General features: G+C 39.3%; 1 protein-coding gene across 1 annotated transcript in view; it reads right to left on the minus strand.

The window, feature by feature from the left end:
* The window catches only part of Phf6 (PHD finger protein 6), a 38467-nt gene extending 14169 nt beyond the window's left edge, over nt 1-24298 (minus strand). The window contains 5 exon segments of the mRNA XM_032889617.1: nt 4917-4960; nt 5206-5339; nt 19595-19696; nt 19935-20118; nt 24132-24298. Coding sequence (XP_032745508.1) covers nt 4917-4960; nt 5206-5339; nt 19595-19696; nt 19935-20072 — 418 coding nt within the window. The 5' untranslated portion in view covers nt 20073-20118; nt 24132-24298.
* Nucleotides 24299-27310: the final 3012 nt, after the last annotated feature.

Below are 27310 nucleotides of genomic sequence, written 5' to 3' on the forward strand. Positions count from 1 at the left end.
TTGACCCCTGAGTGCTGGAGCCGTAGGTTTGAGTGGCCATATCTGCAGCCTAAAAATTATCTTCAAATAAACCACCTTTCATAATCATAGTTTCTTGTAGCTACTCAAAGTGCTTAGTGGTTATAAATTATGCTATCAAATTATTTCGATAAGCATAGAAGAGTAGTAATAATTGTAAGCTAGACCTAGTTGCTAATGCTAATACTCACCTTTTTAAAGATTTAGTTTTATGTTTTTGCATGTGTACACACTCACACTGGCTTCTACAGAAGCCAGAAGAGGATGCTGGATCCACAGGATCTGGAGTTACAGGAGTAGCCACCTGATGCGAGTATTGGGCACTGTGTATTCTGCAAGAGCAGCACGTGTTCTTAACACCGTGCCAGCTATCCAGCCCCGTGTTTATTAATTTAAAACTTCTATTGAAGTTACATTTCTTTTTACTGTATGTGTATGGGTATTTTGCCTGACTATATGTCTGTGTACCATGTATGTGCAGTGTGTACAGAGGCTAGAAGAAAGTGTCAGTACCTCTGGGTCTGGAGTTACAGACAGTTGGCATGTGGGTGCTGGGTACCAAACCTAGGCCCTCTGTAAGAGTACCCGGATCTCCAAATTGCTGAGTCATCTCTCTGGCCCCACGATTACTATCTTTAAACTGTTGCTTTCAAAAGGAGTAAAAAGGGGCCAGAGAGTTGGCTCAGTGGGTTAAGATGCTTGTCACCAAGCCTGACAATCTGAGTTTAGCCCTTACATACACATACAAACTTGTGCATGCACAAATACATACAGCTGTAAAAATGTGCAAATATAAAGTGAATAACTACAAAGTTAAAATAAAGACTAGAGCTCCTATCCGAACACACATGCACAGGAAGACAACAGAAGGTGTAGGCCTTCGCTAAGCCTGTGACAAATGCCCATGGTGCCTGCACTCAGCCAGAAAGCAGCAGGACACTGAGCTGGACATCAGCCTGGACTACATAGTGAGATCCTGTTTGAAAACAACACAAGGCAAAACACACGGGACTTGATTCTGGAAACTCATTAATTATATCAAAAACCTTGGGGTTACCTCTGATACTTCTGCCTCATCTTGATACTAGATTTAACCTTTAAGTTTTATTTCCAAAAGAGATGACATGGGTTTCAGACACTTAATATAAAATAATATTTTACTTAGGATTGGAAAATTAAATTGCTTTATTATAAAACTACACTTGAATTTAGTGTTCCACAACACTTCATGTTGTATAAGGCTAACACGACAGATTAATATCAGAAATATTGAGCTACAGACAGTAAATGGTAAAGAAACTGTCACAGGTATCAAGTCCTTTGCTCTAGAGACCAATGAAGTACATAGTTCTCAGAGAATGCCTAAAATAAAAATCCTTTAAATCTCCATCATAAATTACAATCATAAAGTAGAACAAGTTTCCCATCAGAACAAATCTTCGCTGTTTCTGACAAAGTACTCAACAGAAAATAAATTTGAGCTAAAAAGCCAAATTCTCTAAATGCAAATATGGCCAATACTGGGGCCGGGGAGATAGCTCATGGGTTCAAGCACTGACTGTTCTTCCGAGCACGCACACAACAGCTTGCGACTCTCAAGAACTCCAGTTCCAGGGGATCCAGAGCCTTCTGGCCTTCTCCATGGACAATAGGCATTCGTGCAGTACAGGTGTACACAGCAAACGATTATAAAAATATATCTTAAAAACTGCAATACTTGAAGATTATGCCTCAAATTCCACAATGTAAGTATAAACGTACGCTATATACGAAGGAAACAAAAAGGCCTGATAATCTATATTGTGAACCAAAATCAAGCCAATTTGAAGTTGTTCGTATAGTATGAAATAGAATTAGAACTCTCTCACTAAGAAAAAGTCACTCTTAAGTCATTTTAGTTGAGTCTTTGAGAGGATTCAGGCAGAAAAGTGCACTTACTAAGGCTGAAGACATGAATTCAATTCTGGGTTACCCAAGACAGGAGGAGAAAACTGACTCCCACATGTTAGTTTCTCTCTCTCTCTCTCTCTCTCTCTCTCTCTCTCTCTCTCTCTCTCTCTCTCTCTCTCACACACACACACACACACACACACACACACACACACACACACACACAACTAAAAAATGTTAAAAAACAATTTATCATCCTGTTTATACAGTCTACATCAAAGTGGCTTTCTACCACCAGAGGGAGAACTGGCTTCAGAAGTCTAGAAAGGAAAATAGGAGCCAGCTATGTTAATCAGTATATATTAATCATCTTTAAGTATTTCAAGTATCCCGGTCCAGTCCATTCATATACTTGTATTAATCAGATCATGAATCTTAATCCTCAGCTCTTCACATAGATGGCCACTCTAATCCTAAAGGACACTGCATAAATACACATTAACATCTTGAAGGAATGGAACTAAGGAACGCTCCCTTACAACGGGTCTTCCTTTTAGGAATGGAACTGAGGAACGCTTCCTTGCAGTGGTTCCTTCTTCCTTTTTTAAATGCAGTGTTGGAGTTAGAACCCAGAGCATCATGCATGCCAGTCAAGCCACCTACCACTGACATATACTGCTAGTCCCTACTTATAACTTTTCACAAAAGATGTTAGATTTAGTTCTAGAATTGAGAAAAAAATAAAAACATAGTTATATGGGCTTTTCAGTCACACTCTACTACCTCAAAGTATTTTGTTCTTATTGTTTATCCAGGCTATTTCCAATAAGGCCAGAAGAGGGCACTGGCTCCCTGGAGTTGGAGTTGGAGTCACAGGCAGATGGAGGGGCCTGCTAGGAACCAAAACCTTAGTTCTCTACAGTAGCATTCAATGCTCTTAATCTCAAGCCATATCTCAGCCCCTATACTCTCCTTTCTCTGAAAAAAGCACAAAAAACTGTTTAAAAAGTTCATTTATTACTGTTGCCTGTGTCACATGTACCTGCTCATCTATATTCAATGTTGAGTTGAATTTATATTCAACTGCTATTTTATTTGTACATATTTATTTGTAGAAGACAGCACAATAACTCAATATAATCATGGTTATATGTATGTCTCCTAAATCATTTCTTTTAAATATCTTAATTAACATATAATAAGTATGATGTATACACAGCACAGGTAGATTTTAATACATGTATACGATGATAATATTTTGAACCAGCAGTTTGTATTAATGTAGACTTCAAATGTAGAAAAATAGTATGGTTTTGTATTAGAAAACAAATTATAAGAGATCAAAAGGAAACCAGGTTTGATATTTATACAGGAATTAGGTACATCTATTCTAAAGATTTACTTTGCTATTCGTGTGTGTGTGTGTGTGTGTGTGTGTGTGTGTGTGTGTGTGTGTGTGTGTTTTAGGTATATATGAATATAGGTGCCCATAGAAGCCAGAGACATCAGACCCCAGGAGTTGCCCAGCATGGGAGTTGGGAACTCGTCTCAGATCCTTTACAAGAAGGCTATATAACTCTCTAGCCTCTAGCTAAGTCTTTAAAAAGATCAAACTTCCAAAGCCCAGTATGGTGGCACACACCTTTAATCCCAGCAATTTTGGGAGGCAGAGGCAGGTGAATATCTTTGAGTTCAGGCCAGCCTGGTCTATAGTAAGTTCCAGGACAGTCCAGGCTACATAATAGAGACCCTGTCTCAAAAGGACCAACTGGCTAAAATATCAGTATCTGATCCATTTTTGACTTTGAACAGAACAGTCTTAGAAGCTAACAAAAAATTAGATTGAGTCAAAGCTAAATGAAAACAGAATAATCTGAGATTGAATCTAATCCATGTTATACTGCAACTAAATGTATCAAAACCATCTGTTTGAACAGTTTGACCCAGAGCTGGAGAGATGGCTCAGTGGTTAAGAGCACTAGCTAGTCTTCCAGAGGATCTACGTTTCATTCCCAGCAACCACATGGTGGCTCACCACCATCTGTAACTCTAGTTCCAGAATATTTGACACCCCTTTTTGAACTTCATGGACACCACACATGCTCATGGTCCACAGATATACGCAGGCAAAGCACTCACACACTTAAAATAGAATAAACATTTTAAAGAAAGTTTGATTCAAGTCAGAATTCAACTTTAGAACTAACTTCCTCAGATCTTTTAAAACCAAATATAACTTGGCTAACAATATATAAACATCACTAAACTAGTTTTATAAATTTAAGTGAAAACAAACTATAAGATAAATTGATAAGCTTCTATTTTAAATTTAGTTACTTACAAACTTTTTTTCTGGAAAAATCATAGTATGTCTCCATTTATTTCTCAGAGGGATGTTATTCCCAGTGGATAAACAAAACCATGAACAATACTAAATGTGGTTTCCTACACATGCCTACACATTATAAAGTCTGACTTATAAATTTTGGACACAGTAAGACATTAACAACTATTAATAAAACATAATATATTATAATCAAACTGATTAAAAACGTGTTTCTTTTCGGAAACTTTCATTTTTGGATCATGACAGCTCATGAAATATCTGAACCATGAAAAAACAAAAGCATAGATAAGGCATTGAAATTTCACCAGACTGTATACTGATCCAAAGTACATTAGTATTCCTAGGTTCACGCCATCTATAATAGTGGATGGGAGGAAGAATCCCAATTACCACCTGCAGAGAAATGGGTCACCCCTACCACTGTTTCTTCTGAATATGCCATAAGTTTTCAGTGTATACTTTACAAGATTTCCGGGACAATTTTTTTATTTAATAATTTAGCTCTTTTTGATTATTTACATTGGTTTGATGTAATAACATCCCCAATTATAAAGATATTGAATAATAAGACCTATCTTAAGGAAAAACTTAATTTAGGACTATTTGTTCACATTTTGTTCTCATTTCCTCTTGAAACTTACAACTGTCTAAAGAAACATACCTTCAGAGTTATGGGCAGTTTTCTTGTGTTTTCGACAATAAACCCTGAGGGGGGAAAATACAAAATTAGGAACTATGCAAACTAAATTCAATTCATTTTTCATATTTCAAAAATGAGCAGCACAGTCCACCCTATTCATAAACTGGATTTATTTTTATAAACCTCTGTATGACACTTCTTTAGTCATTTCTTTAACTATAGTGATGATGAAATGATTTGAGTGGAGGAAGATGTGAAAGCCTGAAGGACAGTGTGACTGCTTTAAAACCAAGCAAAATAAAAGAGTTACATGTAAATGCCTTGCGAAGGTTTCTCTCGGATCTGAGCTTTATCATGCAGTGCACAGTGGTAGTGGTATGTCCTGTGGCAGGTTTTCACATCACAGCCAATGGTTGCTCCAGGACAATGACAAAGAGAACACATCTAGGGAAAAACAACAAAACAATATTCAAATGTAATTCTGCTAATACTGTCACAAAAAGGCTAGGGACATTCCAATTTCTGCCAGAAAAAAAAGCAAACTGGTTATAGAAAAAAGTCCAATTCATGTTATTTTTCTTATTTTGCCTCCTGAAAAATTAGAATAAAATTATCCTGATAGTACTTTTTATTTTACTGACAAAATATATAGGATGTTATAAATGTGTGACATTGGGGCTGGAGAGATGGCTCAGCGGTTAAGAGCACTGACTGCTCTTCCAGAGGTCCTGAGTTCAAATCCCAGCAACCACATGGTGGCTCACCGCCATCTGATGCCCTCTTCTGGTGTGTCTAAAGACAGCGACAGTGTACTCATAAATAAATAAATGTTTAAAAAAAAAGAAAGAAAATAAATGTGTGACATTGTAATTGTGCTGTGGTCAAGAGAACATTTGAAATACTGTAAATCATGGAGCAGAGCTATATGTAAATAACACTATAAAAACAGATCTCTTTTGCAATCCAGAACTTGCTGGATACAAGTAATTAGGAAAAATCTCTCTTGAGAATTTCTTTCTAAAACTTCCACTTAAATCTGTAAGAAGGCTAATGATACAGTTCAGTGCTATACTGCTATCCCAGCCACAATGGCTTACCACCAGTCTGAATATCACTGTAAAAATTTTCTTACAATCAGATTTGAATGAAGATTTAAAGAAAATCAATGAAGATTTAAATGAAAATCTGTGAGGCACCACACTAGTTTGTGAATCTGGTGAAATCAATTGGAAGTTAGGCCAGTAGAGAGGATAAAAGAATTTTATAGTACTTTTAATACCTTGAGTTGAGGATACTTTGTAATAGCTAATTGATTATACTGTGAAAATATGTCTGTCTGCTTAAATTTAATCTTACTTATCTTCTGTATTATGAATTCAAGTCAACAGAAAAAAAGAAAAGATTCTTTCAACTCAATTTATCTCACATTCTGAACCTATTAGATAGTGATTGGCCAGCTCTATATTTCAAAAACAATTCTTTTTTAAAAGTTTGCAACCATCATTAGTAATAGTTTTGGTTCACAAAACACAGTGTACCCAGTAGGCTTTTAATGTGCCATCTCCTAATCTATAAATGCCATATCAAAGTGAATCATAGTAAGGCAAAACCAAAACCTTCAGTTTATTTCCTGGTTGCCAGATACCTTGTTCTAAACAACAATCTCAGTACGCAGGAGGCCAAGGCAGGATTGAGTTTCAGGCCAGCCTGGGCTACATTATAGAGACTCTATCTCCAAAAACCCAAACCAAAATCAAACAAGAAGCAAACAGACACTTGTGATCCAACATCTGGGCTACTTGGTTCCTAAGCAATGTCGATGTACTAAGAGGTTAATATAAATTCAAATAAAATTTCTTACATTTCTCTAAGGAAATCAAACACTCAAACTCATTCATGATATCATTTTTAAAAATACCCATGTAAGTAAAAAAAAAGTTCTCAATATAGGTACTTCCCAGAAAACACGAGGGCTATATCCACTATTAATACACAAGAAAGAACCCACTTCTTCAAATGAGTACTGAAACTTCAAGTAATTACCATAAAAAGAAGCGATGTGCTGATGGGGGTATAACAAGATCATAGTGCACTTGCCCACACATGTGAGGCCCTAGGTTCAAATTTCAACCCCTCCAAGGACTAGAAATACTGCCTTTCCAAAGTTTATATAGCCCTTGTTCTAATAATTATATGTCAACTTATTTACTGAAAATAGTAGCAGGCATACACAATGTATATATAAGCATATTCATTGCAGAATAGTTGTGAATACTCCCAATTATAAAACAACTGAAATATGCTTAAATAAATCACATTCATATGAAGGAATGTTCTCTGCAGCTCCTTCTGAGAATTTTTCTTTCAGAGAACATCTCCGATTGTTGGCTAAGTTAAACTCAGATTGCGATCCGCAGCTTTAAACTACCAAGTGCTGGAATGGCAGGCGTGAGCAGCACATCCAGCTTCAAAGTAATGGGCCTATATATGTTAAGTAGAAAAGCTATACGGACTCTGAAACATGTGACTTTCAATCTCAATAATGTTCCCAGTATATAACTTTGAAAATGGGTGGGAAGTAAATAAAGCAAAATGCTGCACTGCTATCTTTGAACGGTTTTCTTAATGCTCTGTATTTTCTGATTTTTCTACAATATTCAAAGTATTTTGTTATACAAAAATTTATTTTTAAAAGTATCAGGAATAGTGTGGCCAATGCATTCATGCCTGCCTCTTAACTGAAAAAGCAAAGGAAACCAAAATATTTGAACAATTGGGGGGGGGAATCTATAAATTCAGATCTGTTCAAAGTTAGTGGTTTAAGTGACTAATGTAACAGAAAGCAATTTCATAAATAGTAATAGAAAACAGAGTAAGACCATTTTTAAAATTTTTGAAAAATTATTTATATTTATTTATATGAGTAGACTGTTGCTGTCCTCAGACACACCAGAAGAGGGCATCAGATCCCATTACAGATGGGTGTGAGCCACCATGTGGTTGCTGGGAATTGAACTCAGGACCTCTGGAAGAGCAGTCAGTGCTCTTAACCGCTAACCCATCCCTCCAGCCCCATTTTTAAAATTTTAACATGTGTTCTGCTGCATGTACACGCATCTGCCAGCAGATGGCACAAAATGCCCTTATGGTCAGGAGCCAGCATGTGGTTGCTGGGAATTGAACTCAGTCAGGACTTGTAGTACTCTAAACCACTGAGCCATCTCACCAGCCCCAGAAGATCAGCTTTTTCAAGTGATCAAAGCTTATTTTCTTTTTAGTTCTATTCAATGAAGAGTAGGATAAAATATCAATAAAATATTTTCCAGTAGAAAATAGTTGTCGAGGTTAGGAATAGAATTTCTTTGGAGCTTTAGGTTTTGGGGAGAGGGTGTTTTACTTAATTTTTTCCTTATTTTTTTATGTATATGGGTGTTTATGTGCCCAAGAAAATCAGAAGAGAGCATCAGATCCCCTGGAACTGGAGTTACATATGGTTGTGACCGTATGTGGGTGCTCAGAATTGAAGTATTGTCTTCTGGAAGAATATCAAGTGCTACCAACACTGAGCCACCTCTCCAGCTACTTATTTTACTTCTTGAGATAAGGTACCACTAGGCCAATCCAGCCTCCAACTGGCAACCATCCCATGTCAGCCTCCCAAATGCTAGGATATTAGGCATACGCTCTTATACCTCTCATAGTCCTAAGAGTGAGTCTATGCTAATAGCACAAATCCCTGTATTAATTCTTCCCCCTGAACTCCTATGGGACAGGACACACACCAACTTCTTAGCTCTTATAATTTTGATCCTTATTTGACTATTATTTTATAAATGGATAGACTTTACTAACTATCCATTCTATATTATTTTAGATAACACTAGAGAAAGACCCCAAGCCTTTGTGCATGGTAGGCAAACACTCTCCCACTGACTAACAACTCCAGCCCTAGACCAAATGAGCTTGAAAACTAAGAGCACATTCAGTAAATTTGTTGATTCTAAGTTAATTCTGTTACTGAAGATTGGAACATCTTATGTCACATTTTTTTCCTTGTCCATGTTTTGTTGTTTTTTAATTGCTGACTTAGACTGGCAAGATATCTCAGCAGGTTAATGTGCTTGTCTGGTGACCTGAGTTCAATCTCTAAAAGCCACATAAAGGTAGGAGACAACTGACTCTACAAAGCTGTCTTCTAACACACACACACACACACACACACACACACACACACGCACGCACGCACGCACGCACGCACGCACGCACGCGCGCACGCACACACACACTCTGAAGACTTTACCTAATTACCTTCAGGTATTTCTAAAAATAATTATGAACTGGATGTGGGTATATGCCTTTAATAGCAGAACTCTGGAGACTCAGGCGAGAGGACTTCATGTGTGATGGCAACCTGAACTCAGGGTTAACCTAAGCTACATTGAAACCCTTACTCAGAAACAGTAAGAGGGATGACCCAGGTTCAGTTCTCAGGATAAACACAGTGGCTCATAACAATAGGTTAGTTCTACTTCCAGGGGAATCCGACATTCTCTTCGGACCTCTGAAGGCACTGCCCAGCACATGCACGACACTCACATACATTAAAACAAAAGACACACAAAGTAACTTACGAGCTACATGATCAAAGACCGGAAAAGTAAAATTGAGGACAATTCGGTTCAATGAACACAGAATGTAGGGAGATCAGATTAGCTCTTCGAAACAAAATTGAAAGCTTACAGATAAATATCATAATTAAAGAAGCTAGGAAAGAAGATAGGTGGGTAGAGCCACTTCTGAAATGCGGTGGCAAACCATATTGAAATAAAAGAGAAGGCTTTTTGTAAAACAAAAACCATAGAAAGGAGGGGAGAAGCACTGTCCTTTGGGGACCTGGCTGCTGATAGGTTCCCCATACCCCAGTGGACAGTGTCACACACACATGCATATGGGCAGCAATAATTGGACTCAGGGCTAGGAACAACAAAGAAGGCCATGGAGTTAGCAGGGTGACAAGGTGGGCAACATTAGGAGCAGTTGGAGGGAGGTAATGGTAGGTACATATGATAAGTGTATGAAATGTTCCACATATGAAAAGTTAATTTCAAAGCATGTTGGGCACAGTGCACATGCATTAATCTCGGCTCCATGGAGGTAGAAGCAGGGTCAGGTAGATGTCTGTGAGTTCTAAGCCAGCTGGGGTACAAAGTGAGACCCTTCTCTAAAACAAGAGACAAATGACACCCCACCATTGCTACCATCAAGGTATGTGAGAGGAATGTAACTCCATATCCAGTGTCTGCCTTTACAGAGAATATCTTCTCTAAAATTTGTATCACTCTTTACCACTACTTGTCTCTAGAAGAATGTCAGCTGCCATTTTATCACACTTCCAATGTGTCCCCATTGTCTTGAATGTGGGAAAACAAACTAATCTGACAGGAACATGTTTTTTCAAGTGTCCTTTCCTGCTCAAAGGGGGACGCTGACCTACCTACTAAATATTCTCTTGAGAGCTAATTTCCTTTCCCCCGATGTAGGTGTAAATGTTAATTCTCAGCTTACTCTGCTGGTATCCTATTCCACGCTCTTGTTTTAAATAGGCAAAAACATTGTCACTGATAATGCTTTGCTTTTACCCCTTCTTCACCTTGCTCCTGGAAGGCCTGAGAAACCTCAATTCGGAATCTCTGGCTCCAAAGGTGGAGAGTTTGGGAAACGGAGCCCTGTCCTCTCATGAGGGTTCCTCCGCCTTTCTGCAGTATGCTCAGAAGCCATGGTAACAGCCAGAGGTTCTGGTATGCTAACATGGGTTAAGCTGTACCACAGAAGCAGGTTTCAAGAAGCTGACCCCACAGATGAAAGAGGAACCAAGTCACGCATGAGAGGCCACACAAAGAACTCAAAGACGAAAATTTAGCTGGACCTTAGGAAGCAGACAGCGAAGCATACCTGCGCTTCAGTCAACTGAACAGGGCCAAGAACCAAACCAGGTCTCCACAAAGTCTTAAGGATCAAAAAGGAAAAACACTGTTTTCTCAGTAGCCGGGGGAGGGAGAAAATGAAAAAGAGGTTGCCAACTTCATGGCTAGGCAGAAAAAGAAAGCATTTGTGGAAAAACTAGAATCCAGTGGCTACATGGAAACCCTTATAGCACAGTCTCACAGAGCTCAGCTCTGGCAGAGGAACTCCCAGCACACACACGTTCTCACAGCAGATCAATGTGGTTAACTGCGTTGGAGAAACTTGCTTCAGAAAACTGTTTTGAATACAGAAAATGCAAAGGAAGATATAAAAAGAAGCCACGGTCCTGAGCCTGTAAGGCAAAGAGACAAATTGTCAAAAGCACCTAAAGAAAGGGATACCCATATGTAGGGTGTTTTCACAAGAGACAAACCCACCTTACAGTGGCCCGGCTCTTTCTTTTGGCTGTAATAACACTATCTCCCATAAAAACAGAAAGCAGGACAGTATAGTGAAGGCAAATAGTCAGAAAGTCCCAATATTGCTGTATAACTCCAGAACCACAGTTTAGAATAACATTACCTCATGTAGACAAGTCAGTCAGAAGCAGCCTCTGGCCTACCTAGTTAGCTGACAGTCACCAAATTACTTGTTATAAGTTTTAAAAAGAATGCCATGCCAGGGATGGGGCATGAATTGCAAACTGCTTTGATGTGATATTATAGCTCTACTCTTGTTTTCAAAGTCTTTTTGAAAGGGATCACAAATAACTTACTTAGGAGGGCTAAAAGGAAACTTAAAACCCTCAATAAAATCTGAGCACTCTCAAGTCCTTGAAAAGTGACAAGTTGCTTATAAGACAGATTTGGACTTCAAATTCCGGTTACCTCTAAAAAAATAGTCAATGAAAAGCACTTGTCATATCATATACTCTTACCAGCGTAACCAACTAAATGGAAGTAGGCGAGGGAGACTTGGAAACTGAAGGACAGTAAACTTGGACTGTGAAGTTCTTGCCTAACTTAACCCCCTCTGACCTGCTGATCTAATTACCCAAACCATGTCTGAGAAGAAAAACATTCTCCAATTGGAGCATTTCGAGTTTCTTGTTTCCTTTTCTTCCACTGAAAATTTCAGGCATTTTGCAAGTGCAGACTTTTTTGTTTAGATTTTTCTCAGCTATGGGTCTTTGCAGCTGAGAATACTGTGAACTTCCAGGGTGCTTGCTATATTTAATCTGTAAAGAAGGCCCAAAACATAGGCACAGTCAAGTGAGCACCAAGAGAGTCCCCCAAGCCACACAGAAATTCTTTGACATTATTGCTCAATTGTATTTGTGGTTCTGAGACTTGAACTCAGGTCCTTACACATGCTATGCAAACCATCTAGCAGCGAGCTGCACCTCTGAAAGTGCTGGTTTTATATTACTGGTTTTGGTTCTCCTCCGTTAGCAAACACCCATGAGAATTTTATGACATAAAGTTACAATTACAAAAACCACTACAGGAAGGCAAAGAAAAAAGAGTGCATTTAAATAAAGGCATTTCCGTAATAGCCAAAGACGGTTCTCTCTATCACTGCTTATTCTACTTAATCACCACAAAGGTAAAATTCACTTTAATAGAAATTCCTGATAAAACACCTCAGACATTAATATTAACTTGCATGCCATAACTGGCTTTTGAAAAGAATTCCCACTTGCACGAATGCATTCATAATGCATGTGTACACATGAAGATGAAGAGAAAAATCTTCATGGTGAAAATGTACCTCTTTTCCTCCCCAAGTATTCTGTGGCAAATGTGCCGGGAGCAACATGGCCTACCTCTTGTTCTTGTAAATGAACTGTAACTGCAGCGCAACAATAAGCATTGGGTTTTTGTTGCCATTTAACCACAAATAGCGAGGGGAAGCCTTACAACTTCATTATCTGGGATTTTATGAGACAGTTTGCCTTGTGACAGACACCTGTACTCCTAGCATTCAGAGGATTAGGGCAGGAGAATTTCAGTCAGCCTAGAGTATACAGTGAGACTATTTTATACAAGCCAAGCTGTGCTTTCCTTAAAACCACCCCTTTTCTCATTTGGTGAAGGATCACTGTTAAAAGAATAAACCTACGTAGCATCCAGTCACCCAACACCTCTTCCTTGAAATCCTCCTTTCCACCTTTGAGTTCCACAGTATCAGACCACCTTCTCCTTTTTTTTTTTCAGGAAAAAGTAATCCTCTGTAGCCCAAGCTTGCCAGGAACTCCCAACCTCCTTCTCCTGCCTCAGCCTCCTGAGTACTGGCATTAATGATGATTGTGAGAAGGCTCAGATGTCATTTCCCACAAAGCCTTTGACTTCTCAGGTATATCAGCTGTGGTCTTCTTTCCCAGCCCTCCCACAGCACTCTACTTCTAAAGCTGATTTATTTCAAGTCTGCTTCCATAGTACCTAGCACTGTGCCTGTCACGAAGTAGGTGCTGGAATAGTTGATAAATACAGCTAAAGATAAAGTCTAAGGTTTACCTGACAAATATGATGCCCAAGAATAGAACAAAAGTAACAGCATGGGTGAGTGATGGTTAAAGAGATATTTGAAAACATTTCTCATGTTTGAGAAATATATATTCCCTACCATATTGAAGAAATAACCAGGCTATTTTTTTAATGTAGTTCATTCTACTCCCCTTTCAAACTGCCAAAGCCTCAAAACAACACTATAACACTGATTAACCAAATCAGGAATTTTTATGTTATTCCACTTTAAACCCAGCCCATTCTTAAAGGCTTCCCTTTTATCTTCCTAACCAGACCCATTCCTCTTTGAAATGCAAGGACTGATCAGTGCCCACTTACATATTAGAACAGTACTGAGCACAAAGAAGATTTAAAGCACTGTGCCAAACACTTCCATGTGCTATGCCCATGTGATGCTACCCGCCAAGCAAAGAGAACATAGTTTCAACTCTCTTAGAGACCTCAGTTCACCATGGAAGAAAAAGCTTGCCCATGTGTCCTGACTACCAAGCATGCAGTGCTAGTCTATATGGCAGAGGCAAGCATGAGTTTGAACTGAGCCATACAAAAGGAACTTTTGTGATGCAGCAGTGAAGGAACACAGAAAGGACGTTTGAAAAGGTGAGAAAGGAGACAAGGCTGGGAAAAGTACATTAAGACAGAACTTCTCAGGATCGTGGTGGCTCTCTCTTTCCACCATGTGCTTCCTAGGAATCAAACTCAGGTTGTCAGGCTTGATGGCAAGCACCTTTACCAGAGCTGAACCATCTCGCAAGCCTGGCAGTAGCTGTTAAAAGTAGTTAAGCAAGTACTAGTGATTATGTTTACCAGAAAACAAGAAGAGGAAAGCTTGATGTAGAGTACCGTTAAGAAAGATAAGACAGGCTAAAGAGATGGCTCAGTGGTTAAGAACACTGACTGCTCTTCCAGAGGTATGGAGTTCAATTGCCAGCACCCACATGGTGGCTCACGACCATCTGTAATGAGATCTGATGCCCTCTTCTAGTGTGTCTGAAGACAGCTACAGTGTGCTCATATATATAAAGCAAACAAATAAACAAATCTTTAAAAGACAAAACATGCTCAGAAAGAGAATCCACAAACCAGGTGTGAAAGAGTTGAAGGTAAAGGATTGGGGGCGGGGGTGGAGGGAGAAGAGAATCAGATTTCAGGGTGGGAGGTTATAAATACTGGTTCAGACAGGTGGAGTTTAACATGCCTGCAGGACATCAACAGAGAGCAGGCCAGTAAATGGCAACCATTATGCTTCATCGCCACAGTAGCTGGAGTATAAAACTTGTCTCCAAATAGTCCTATTTGCCTTTCTGAGTTAAAACTCTTGTCCGACATTTTAAAATACGTGACAACCATTCCTATTCAACTTTAATCTGGTAAAACTTGAAGTGTTTCCTACATTCATTCCAGTATCTGACTATCTCTAGGAAGAAATCTTAACCTTTTAAATAGGGAACACACTCCAAAAAGAATGCACACTAGGAGTTGTCGATTTAAATCATAACTATACTCCCCCTGCCTCTGCAGTGCCACACGCTCCCCTCCTACTGAGTAAATGCTATATAGAATGCGTTCTCTTATAATCAGAGACTACAAAAAATATCTTCAGTGTAAGAATAGACCATTTTTTACCTAGGATACTTATAGAGTTCTGTCCCAACAGTTAGCAAGATAATGCTAACTGACAAAATACATTAAATGGGAGTCAGAGTATGCTCTATACTTGGCAATCTGCATTAGAAAGCTATCATACTTTTTAAAAAAATGAGATTTGGTATAGAGCAGCTTAAAAGAACAGCTAGTATAACCTGATGATTAGGAGCTCTGGCTGTGGGTTCAAATCTACAGCCTGCTATGTGCTAGCTATATGATCACAGACTTGACTTCTGCGAGCCTCGGTTTCCTTTTGTGTAACGCAGGAACAGATACTTTCATTTCTTGCGGTCCGATTGTGAGGCTTAATTAGGATCATGTATTTAAAATAGCCTATTCTTAGCACACACCAAGCACACACTGTCAGCTAGTTCTACTACTAGAAAAAGTATAAGACTTTCATTCAGGGGAGTTCATAAGGTGTGGTACAAAAATCTCATTTAAAAATAGGACACTTTGGGAATCATGTGAGGATGGCCGCTGTATGTAGGTAGGGTTCTTTTTAAATAAAAAGAGGGAAAAAAACCCTGAATACTTCTTTAATGAAAACAGAGTTAGAATAAAGAGCTTCCAATTAAGAGAAGTGCTTGAATCACAGATGGATGAGTTTCTCCAATACATTCCTGTTCTGATTTTGTGTGACTTGAGTAGACTGAGTTTCCTAACACCAGACAAGGCAGAGGAGCATACCATCCTGGGTGACTTAGGTAATCTAGCCTAGGGGTAAGGAAGGTGAACTACATGATCTCCTGAATTCTTTTGACATCTGTTATCTATCTGACACAGGTACCAATTAGTAGAAGTAACTATCAGTGTTAGATCTTAGTGATCTCACCAAGTTGCTTCAGAAAGGATACATTCTTCAAATACCGCTCGCTAGTGTCTCACGACAAATTCAAAAAGGCAAGGGCTACTTAAAACGTTATTTGGAAATTATATTTTTTGTCTATATGGTGAACAAAAAAGATAGTTTACAGGTGGCTACAGTTTATACCTATAATCTCAACCCTTGGAAAGAGGAGTCAGGAGGATTAGTAATCAAGGTCATCCTGAGCTGCACAGTGAGTTTCAAGCCCACCATGGACACTTTACCCCCGACTCAAAAACAAAAACAAAATATAGCTGGTACAGGGTACAGATATGGCGTCTTACATGTCTTCAATAAGAACTGGAAGTTATTATGGGAAAATAAATAAGAATTACAAATACAGGGGTTTTTTTCTTTTCTCTTCCTATATCTTAGGCTTATAAATTTATTTAGTTAGTTAAGTTTTTTTTGGGGGGGGCAGGGTTTCTTAGTGTAGCTCTGGCTTTATAGAGTTAATTTGTAGATCAAGCTGGCCTTGAAGTCACAGAGATCTACCAGCCACTGCCTCCCAAGTACTGGGATAAAGGCATGTTCCACCAAGCACAGTTTTGGGTCTACATATTTAATATAATGGAGAAAAGAGATAAATATGTTCATACAAAATAACTTTTCCTCTCTGATCCATGAAGCTGATATGGAAATGTGTGGAAACGTGCTTATGGGTACGGGAACTGTATATCTGCAGGAACCACATACCCACGTTTCTTGCTTTACTGAGCATTCCCACCTCGGCAAGATTCTCATCCAGCCACCTGCACCTTACATCATGCCCCGAGTGAGCCCCTCTTCTATGGGGCAAATGACTACTTCAGGAGCAACACCAGGTACTGAGTGATTTTACCATGAATGCACACAGCAGCCCGGGTTCCTGCTTTTGACTGATTTCAATGGGTATTCACGACCCTTTTCATCTTAAGATGTACAGGAACAAGGGCAAAAAGGCTCACAGAATCAAATGCTTTAAAAAGCTGACCAGGGAAGCCAGTTATGTGGTTTATATGTACCTTAGATACGTAAAACTATTTTTTATTCTTTCCTATCTGATCTGTGGTCCTTTTATTGCTTAGACAAAGCTACACCAGGAAAAGAAAACTCAAAAAGAATATTGGTCATTTGGCGGTACCTCATTAAAAGGAAAACGATATAATGTACAGAGGAAACTGAAAGCTAAGTTATTTCAGTGCCTGGAGAGAGAGTTTATCAGTTGAGACACTATAGTACTTTTGCAGAAGACTCAGTTCTGCTACCAGCATTAATATCAGGCAACTTATAACTGCCTATATTCCTGCTCCAGGGAAACCAGTGCCTTCTTCTGGCCTCCATGGGAAACTGCACTCATATAAACATACCTGGACAGAGAAGCTAAATCTTAGAGGCTAATGAGATGGCTCAGAAGTTAAGGACACTTGTTGCTCTTTCAGAGGATTACCTACATGGCAGCTCCAATACTGGGGGAGACCAACATCGTCCTCCAGCCTCCATGTGCCGCAGGCATGCACATCGTGCACATACATATATACAACAGGCAAACACTCATGCACATAAAATAAACAAAAAGTTAAGAAATCATTTCAAACTGAAACCTATGGATGCTGCTCTCCAATTCACTATATAAGTAATTGAAATTCTAAGACTTGGATGATGAAGAAGAAACAGTCGAGGCTCGAATACACTTGTCTTTTGCCGATATCCCACAATTCAAGACACCCCATAGTGTCAAGTCACTTTTGAAACAAGTCATAACTCTTGGTAATAGTGTGCATGCTTGAGAAATGTTCTATCAATGAGTCACCCCCACCTGCCTATGGTAAATTTTTCTACCTTTTATAACAATTTCTTGTCATTGCTGTTTGGTGTGTGATGGTAAAACAGTATCTACTGACAGGTGGCAAAAGGCAAGGAAGTTAGTGACTTGTTTAACATAATGGTAATGTGTCCATGGTCATTTTCCAGAAAAAAGGCTATAGGGCTGGAGGTATAGTTTAGGAGTAAAGCATTTGCTTTGCATATTTAAGGCATGGATTCAATCTCAAGCACCTAAAAATATTTGATCTCGTGACTTGTCTACCTAGCATGCTTTAATTAGTCTTCAATGACATTAGCAGGATTTTATTTTTATCTATAAGGAATAACCCCAGAGGTGGCTACCATTGATCAGGTCTTTACTATGTGCTGAGCACCTTAATTAGTCCTGCAGACTCTCTTTTAATCCTAGTTATAACTCTGTGAGGCAGGTCTGCTCGTTATCACTTCTATAAGAATGCATGGCTTACGGAAGGAAATAACTTTACTCAGGGTCACCAGTTAGTGACAGAGATGGGACTCAAGCCCAAGTCTATTACTATTTCTAGGCATTTAACCCTCAATATTATTCCACTCACTAGACCAAGGAGCAATTTGAGTTATTTATAGCACACTACACCTGTGGTGGGGTGAGTGGGGGAGAGATTAACATACCAGTTTATGACATTCAAAACAAAATAGTTCCTAAAAGTAAAAGGTATCAAATTCTGGTATTTTCTTTATAAACAGGTTCAAATGAATTAAATTTTGATTTAATACAGCAACACTGACAGATGTAAACTTCTGCTTCACGTAACACTTAAAGCAATGGCACTGAATTTCATAATCCTCTTTCAGTATCAGAGGCCAATACCAAATTTGACTACAGGAAGTATGATCAAGTTTAACATGCATATCAAGAAGAAGAAGGATTTTTACTTATAATGACAAAGAAAAGGCAAAGAAATAAGGTTTACAGCACTATTTTCAAGTAAACAGCCTTTTCTTATTATATCTGAATTCATTTTAAGGACAAGGAAATAAAAAAAAAATATGGTATACTGGTTTCTTTAAAACAATCAGCACACTACAGTTACATGAAGCAATGAAAAGCCATCAAAGAAGATCCCATTTAAAAACCGCAAATCTTTTGTATTCTTATAAATTTTAGGGTTGGGATAATAAAATCCACTACAGTTAAGATCTCACTATAACAACGGATAAAATTTCAATTAAGACATCAAGCAAGCAAAACAGCCAACTGAAAAGAAATCTTTTAATCAATTAAGTATTTCGTGATAAGTCAGGTGTTGTAAATACCAATTGAGATGAGGCTATTTTTCCCAAGGAGCAATAAAACATCTTGCCAATCTGGTTATGGTGATAAGGATAACTACGGGAGCATAACTCTAGCACAGCTTCGGAAAAACTCCTGGAAAATTCACCAAAAGTTAGCCAAAGTCATATATGCTGTGTCATGTAGCCAAAGCCCAAAACAAGATTCTGTTAGCAAGGGTTATCACTTTCTGGCTGAGGGGCCACTGTCATCTCAGTTTGTGATGACTCCTAATAACTCTATGATGAAAAGGGAAGACATAACAGAATTACGAAAAATACATAGGAATGAAGATTTTAAACATGATGCATGCAAATTAAGTAAACTGCTTATTTTGTAAGTGATCCCAGTCTTTAAGAAGATTTATCCTTTTGAAAAGAAATATTTCAAGGTATTGATTCACTCCTTTTTGTTGAGGCAAAAACAAATCAAGCTTTGGATTGACTAGAAAATAAAAACTGCCCCAATTTAAAATTATAGGAGATTTACAAAGTAATACACTTTAAAATAAGTAATTTCCTTCTTCATGAGTCTTAAGTAATTCTATGCTTAAGAGGCAGAAATACCAACTTACCAGCTTTGTGCCTCTTTTAATTTCCTTTTGGACATCTTCAATAGAAAATCCACCAAGACTCTCATTATCAGAATGTGAGGATACCAAAGCAGATGAAAACAGCTATAAATAACATTTGAAAAAATTACCGTTCGCATATAATTACATCAAGACAATGACTAAGATGTTAAACTTAAAAATTAATTTTCTATTAAAATGACATTGCACAGTGTTAAACCATTTCTAAAAGATCTAACTGGTTTTTACTTTCAAAGTCAGCAATACTAATATGTTAGTTATTAAGATTGATTCTTTCTTGAGAATGGTTTTGAAGTCTCTTGATTTATGCCAATATACTCACCATGCACTTATGGTGTGCTGCCACCTTCTGGTTTTCAGATATCAGTAATTGTCCGCATTCCTTGTCTCTATTTGACTTACAAAAGCCACATTTGCGCTGTCTCGTAGACCCTTTTTTCTGTTCAATTGAGCTTGACATGATTTTTAAATTGTTTAGAGAATGCCACTTTAAGCCTCAAAAAATGCTACAGAGAATAAGAATGGCAATGAAATGGTTAATTTCAATTAGAAATTAGGTCATACAGATCCACACAAGCAATGTAATGGCTGACCTAGGTTTTAATATAGTTACTTAAATATTAGTATAGATAAATATCAAAAACCCAAGATGCTTTGCATACATCATACATCTTAAGAAAGGGAAAGAGAGAAGTGGCAAGAACGCAATCAAATCTAGAGTAATTAAGAGAAATCAAAATAAATTCAAATTAGAAAATATGTGAAATAAAATTACTCTTACACACAGTGGCACATGGCTGTCATCTTAGCACTTAGGAGATCCAGGCAAAAGATCACCAATCTGAGGCCTGCATGGGCAACAAGTGAGCCTGAGGCCCATCTCAGAAATACGCAGAAAACCAAAATCACAAAACTAACTCCTCCACGAGTGTCATTAAAGATAAAAATAAATTTCAAGCTTAGGCATATGTCCATGAAGGAAACAACATGATAAAGATCTAACAACAATTTAAAACTACAAAGAAAACTACAAAATACCGAGAGAACTGAATTCTTTAATTGCCTAATTCCTTCCAGCTCACATACTGAATGAAGTATTAAAAGTAAAATTAAGCATAACTTTGAAACAATTATTTTTAAAACTTGAAATACTTCAAATTTGAGAAAATTATGTTTTGATCCAAGACTATTGCTATTCTGTTCCTTTTTCATGTAATGAAATAATAAAACTTCTAATATTATACCATAAAATAGTCTTTAGGGCCCCAATATTTACTAAACCATTTGATTTGACTGAGATTTATCCCAAATCTACTTATTAAAAGCCAATCCGATAGTTACATGCAGTAACTTCCATCCGTAAGTCAGCAATGCTGTGCGGTGGAAGGAAAATTCTGAATGAGCCTTGCATTTGATCAGATTATAATTATAGGTTGTACAGTCAAACCAAAAAAGGGAAGAGAAGCTGTAACACAGAAGTCTACAGATATGGATCATCATTCTCAACACAGATCATTTAATACCATCACTCAACAAATTTCAAATCAGTATTTTGATCTGTATAATTCACTCAATTACTGGGAATAAACAGCCTACCCAGGTTGCCATTAACACTCATCACAATCAATAGAATCTCAAATATCTGTCTTCAAATTAGCTCAAGTTATTGCCATTGATACACATTTAAATATTTTCAGGACATTGTGCTTAGACACTTGGCTCACTAACTCAGTTGGTAACTCTCTGAGAAGCATCTCTTCAGCAGCAGCAGCAGCAGCAGCAGCAGCAGCAGCAGCAGCAAAGGTAATACGCCATTCGGAGCTATGCACAGTGGATCATCAGGATGTAACGTAATATGAAGCCACAAAGAAAACATTTCTTCCATTAATTTATACCCACTATTTGCTTTTGAACAAGACTTCAAAGGCCTTGCTGTCTCTCCTTTGATGAGTTTAACAAACTCTTAGTGTTATCTCGAATTTTAAATACCCCAGTCTCCCAAGTGCCATGGGATCCTTCTCAATAATACTGATTTCAGAACACTCGCTATAAACTGGGAAGCTGATTGGAAATAGGTGGCAAATCTTTTAGCATTTAAAAAAAAAAACAAAGCAGAGAAACAAAAGAAACAAAAGAGGAAGTGTGTTTGCATTTGCTCCGGCAAGTATATGTTCACTTGCTTTATGAAAAATATAGCTGCTCCAGTTTTCAGAGCTATGCAAAAACACCAAGATTCATAAATAGCACCCAGATCTGCGACTGGAGTTCCAAATGTGTTTTCTTTACTACCATGCAATGAATAATAGGCACTGGTAAGTCACCATGATGTATCCGGCATTTCTCCAGGTCATCCAGGGCAGCTGAAAGGGTGGTACGTTATAAATCTAATCTTCATAGGCATCTTTAATTTGCCATTTCTATACAATCCTAGCACTAACTTGAAAAAAAAATGGCTGGAGATAATAAGCACAATTCTTAGAGGGAAAATCACTCTTTCTTCCCAAAATTGACTCTGAAATGGTACTCCCCATTCTATCTTCATTGAACACTGCCTCCTGTTCACTAATAAACAGTGTATTTCTTCCTGTTAATTTTCAGAACCTGCTTTTCTAGATACCAAAGATTCTAAAAGCTAAAAGAGAATACATATACATATACTTTGCATTGTAAAACACTCAGGTATTTCTTGGTAATTTATATTTTATTTGTAAAGTGAACAGAAACACAAAAATGTGCAACAAACGATTAAAATTTTGCCCTGCTATGCAATGACTAATTGGATTTTTCCACTAAAATTCAAATAATGCATGTGTGCATAGCTTGCTGATTTTTTACATCTGCCTTATAAAACATGCAGCAGCAGAGCCCCTCATGGAAACAATGACGCCTAGCAAAACTGTCTATCAAAAAATACAGATTTTTATCTCCTGCTGTCACACTTGTGGTCTAGGGTTAGGCGGAATAAGGACGCTCAATCAGCATTACTATGGGCTTCAAAAACAACTATTTAGCGCTTTCGTTTTAATTTAAAGGGTTTTCAAGAACAGGCAAAGCTCAAAGTTTAATATTTTAGCTTGACAATGAGACCTTTCCCTTCAAAGAAAGGTAATATTATGGATAATGTGTAAAGGTGAAAGAAACAACAGTATCCTTATGGGAAATATTGTTTAAATGTCTGAAAAATGTACCCGGCTGAAACAATGAATGCATTTCCGATTTTCCATGATGCTGTGAAGCATCGAGGTAGAAACCACCTGGATGACCAAGGAGGGCATTCCGAGAACCAACTCCAGAGCTCGTTCAATGGCTGGTATCTGAAAAGAACGTTTTCTACAGAAAAACAAACAAAACAAAAACTGCAGTTCCGGAAGATGAAAAACCTTCCGCATGCAAGCCGGTTGAAATTCACAGATATAAGTGCGATCCTCCAAAGATAACACGGCTCTATCAGCAAAGTTGCAGTGAAGAGAAATAAATGAATAGGAAATGTACCGGAAGGGCACCTGAATTTGGTTGCACGATATTATTACATGCTTCGCACTGCTTTTTTTTTTTTTTTTTGCGGTTATTCAAAAGGAAACTAAAGGAATTTTCCAGTTGTTTCAAGCCAAAGGGTAGTGAAGAAATTTGAACTGTATGAATAATACCCGATATTACGTAGGAACCAGAGGAAAATTAAAGGCTTTTCAAAGATCAAAAGATTTGTTTTTCACTTTCACACAGAATATCGAAACGAATAGAAATTGAAAAAGAACGCCGTGCTGTTCGCCCATGTAATAAAGGACCAGACAGGAAACAGAGCGGATTCTCTCCGTTATTTATTCCCCAATCGCACACTAGCCTCCTAGATCTCCCTCTAACCAAAGCGCTGGATAAACTCGAAAAAAAGTCTCTTCCTTCCCAACACTTCAGTAGGTTCCTTTCAGCCAGAAAGTCGGGGTCCCCCCCCCTTCCGATTGTCCTTGGCCAAGTCTCGGGAATTCAGGAAAATTTCACCTTCTTCACATTCCTCCCCTCCCCAGGAGTTCGTCCTCTAAGGACCTGACTCCAAAGCATCTCCTTATCCATCACTTTCACCCGATTCCCCTTACTAGGGAGTTTTTCTTTTTCTCCCCCTCATTCCGAAAGGCTCACCCTCATGCCATCCTAAACATTTTTTTTCTCTTACACTTCGAAAGTAGAGTCACCGTCCTTAACCACTAAAACCGTCTAAGCGACAGCAGAGTTTTTTTGAACCCCCATCCCAGTTTTTCTCTCCTCCGATGTGAAGCCCCCTCCCCCGAAGTCCAGGCTGCCGCCTCGCATGTCCCTCAGCGCCCCCGCCGCACTAGGTCGCCAGCCTCTGTAGGGAGCACCGACAATGCGTGGCGCCTCTGGGGGTCCCCTGACAATGAAGGGAGACCACCGCGAGTCCCCCCTGTAACAACGGGCAGGGGCGGCAACCTGGCCACCGCCATCCTCTTCGTCTTCTCCCGCCAGACAGAGAATGGGGGGCCCCTGGCTACCGCAGAGAACTCACCAGTGGGGCTCACGGCTGGGCGAAGGGAGGACAGCGCCCACGAGGGGAGACGGGGAAGGCGGGAGTCGGTTCTCCGGCAGTGCCGAAGAGCGGAGCTCTGTTGCCAGGGGTTGTTTCCTTTCATTCGAGGAGAGACGGGCTGGCCGAGCGCCCTTACGTTGCCTCCCTCCGTACGCACACGACCCACAGGACGTTGAGACGTCTCGAGCGCGCCGGGGACTCTGATTGGCCAACGAGCTGGGGCGGTTGAAGCCGCCGAAGTATGGCGCAAGCGCACAGACCAGCCCCTCGAAAGGTTCGGGGCGACCGCCCCGCCTCCTGCTCGCGCGCGTACCTTCTATTCTCCGCTCTGCCGCCCGGCTTAGGCTTTGGGGGCAGGAGCGGAGGAGACAGGGAAAGAGATTCGAGGAGAAAGCTGGGCACTGGGAGGAGAAGGCGCTGGGTTGGGGCCAGAAAGCCTGGAACCAGGTCCTGGGGAACCGGTTTTCCAGCGACGCAAATGCACAGGCCTTAGCCCTTGCACTTGTTCGTCGAGGCCTTTTTACATCCATTATTTCATTGTACTCTCCTGGCATCCCTGTGGGGTCCTCCTTTCGCCTGATTTCACTGCCAGCAAAGACAGCTCCCAGTGCAATTTGCCCGTGTGCATGGCTGTCTTCGGACTAATCGTTTTAATCACTCAATCTTTTTTTTTTTTTTTTTTTTTTTTCTTTTCTTTTTTTTTTTTTTTTTTGAGGGGGAAATGTCTTGGAACGAGGATGAAATACCTCCCAAGTTTATTGTGAAGAAGACTAAGGATGCAACTGAAGCATGTATTACCGTCCCCAGTGTAATAGCTGGCTGGCTCTTTGTAAATGCTGGAATTACCATAATCAAAAAAGATGAGCGATTTTCTTTCTATTCCACATAAATTAGCTACATACCTAAAACACCGCCTTTTTTGTAGCTTATTGGAGCCACATTCTTGACTGAATCTCAGCTCCCTCACTTCTAGCTCTATGACCTTGATCAAGTTGTATTACCTCTTATCCCTCAGAATTGTCATTTCTAAAATGGAGAACGCAATGGTGTCCCTCACAAAATGTGAGAAATGAGTTAATATATACAAATCTCATCAGAATAATGCCTGGGGACATAGTATACCTTATGTGAGGGTCAACTTTTGTTATTTTCTGCTGGCCTCTGTGAGGGAAAACCAATTTTTTTTAAAAGAAAATCTAACGATCCAGTGAGGCTTAAAAAGCTGTCTTTGATCTAGCCATGTTTCCTGCAATGGGAGTGGATTTACACCCTGGATCCAATGTTTTCACACATTGTTTCTTCAATCTTTAATTTTTTTTTCTTTTCAAGGTCAACCTTAAATTTCATTGTGCATGAAGACAGTATCCATAGTGGTGTAACATTGATTCATTCAAATGGAACTCAATGAGAACCTACACACCAATCATTTAGCTACAAAGTATCTTTCTTTAATGCAGGTACTGAGCTATCTGTTGGTCCTGATTTTAGCAACTAAAACTGTGCTTCGCCCCCCTTAATTTGCATCTCTCCTGTGCTCTGGAAGCTCCTTTTGCATCAGGCACCAGTTGCTTTGCCCCCACTTGCCGTCACTCTTAAAAGATCCATCTGCTTCCACTGCCCTTTGCCTCAGGTTACTCTCTAAGGCAGTGACTAGAGATTTGCCTAGGAAGATCCACAACGTGTATTCCATTTAAACTGTATGTAAATCATAGACCATCCACCACCATCTTCCAAGATTTACAGGTTTATCGATGCCAGAGTGACAGAGATAAATATGTAAGAGAAAATGCAGTGCTTGAACAGCATGTGGTCTTTTTGACGCCCTAGTCCCACATGTTTGGTTTTTTTTTTTTTTACCTTCTTTCAGTCATTCTTTCATCTGTGCACTCACTTGAACACAATTTAAGCCAATAAAAGTTTTCAAAAATCAAGTTCCAAACGGAAAGGAAACAGATTAATCCAACATGAGTTCACTATCTAAATACTGAGGCCATCAAGTAAACCAATACAGACTGACACGGTAAAGGTGCACACGCCTAAGGCAGAGACATGCACTACCTGGTGTGTACAAAGCGCTGTGGTCAGCTACAGCACAATAATGATTAAGACACAGCTTTTCCTTTCAACTGGTTCCAGGCTAATAAGAAAAAGACAAATGGCTACAACAAGAGACATTAGCAAGAAGTACCTCACAGACAGTGAGAAGTAAATGCAGAGTTCCAAGAGGGTTATCAGTGGATTTAGTTACTTTCGGACCCAGCTGTGGTGACCAGCCCCAATTAGCATGACTGACAGATGCAGCCTGTTATTTCATGCTCATGGTGCCTGGGGATATAGCATAGGCCACACTGATCCCCTATTGATTCACCAATACCAATACTCTTCTGTTCTTCTCCTTCGGGCTCCAGTTACTGCTTCTTTTTTTGTACTTCATACTCACCAAAGGTCCCCACATCATCTGAGCTAAGATCTACATCCATCTTGCTCTGATCCACTTGCTCTAGCCTGGGGCACCAGCTGCTTAGCTCTAGCTTGTCTCTACTCTTAAAAACATCCATCTGCTTCCACTGCCCTTTGCCTCCAGTTACTTAGTCCCCAGCCATTTATTCAACAGAAATTACAGGTGGATTCTGTATGGCAAGTAGTATGGGAGATTCGAGAGATTTGAAAGGGGACTTGGCATAGCTCCTTACTAACACAGCAAGTGGATGCTAGATGCGACTGAGGGTGCTCACCTGTAACCCCTGCTTCCAGGAATTCGAGGCAGGAGGACGTTGAGGTTTCCAAGCTAGCCTGGGCTATACAGCAAGACCCTGACCCAAAAATAAATTTGCAGCTAGAGAGACGGTTTAGAAGTCAAGAGCACTGGCTGTTCTGGCAGAGAACCTGGGTTCAGTTCCTCACACCCACAACCACCTGTAACTCAGAGTCCCAGAGGGACCAATGTCATCTTCTCAACTCTAAAGGCACTAGAAATACACGAGGTATACAGACAAACATGCAGGCTGAATACTCATACACACAAAATGAAAAGGAATGAATTTAAAAGATAAATAAGGGGAAACCCCCACAAACTCATCAAGTTACACAACTTAAATATATAAATTATTTTTGAAGTATATCTCAATAAAACCAAGGGAATAAAAGGGCTGAAAGTA

Source organism: Rattus rattus, chromosome X (genome assembly GCF_011064425.1).
Source record: "Rattus rattus isolate New Zealand chromosome X, Rrattus_CSIRO_v1, whole genome shotgun sequence".
Taxonomy (NCBI): Eukaryota; Metazoa; Chordata; class Mammalia; order Rodentia; family Muridae; genus Rattus; species Rattus rattus.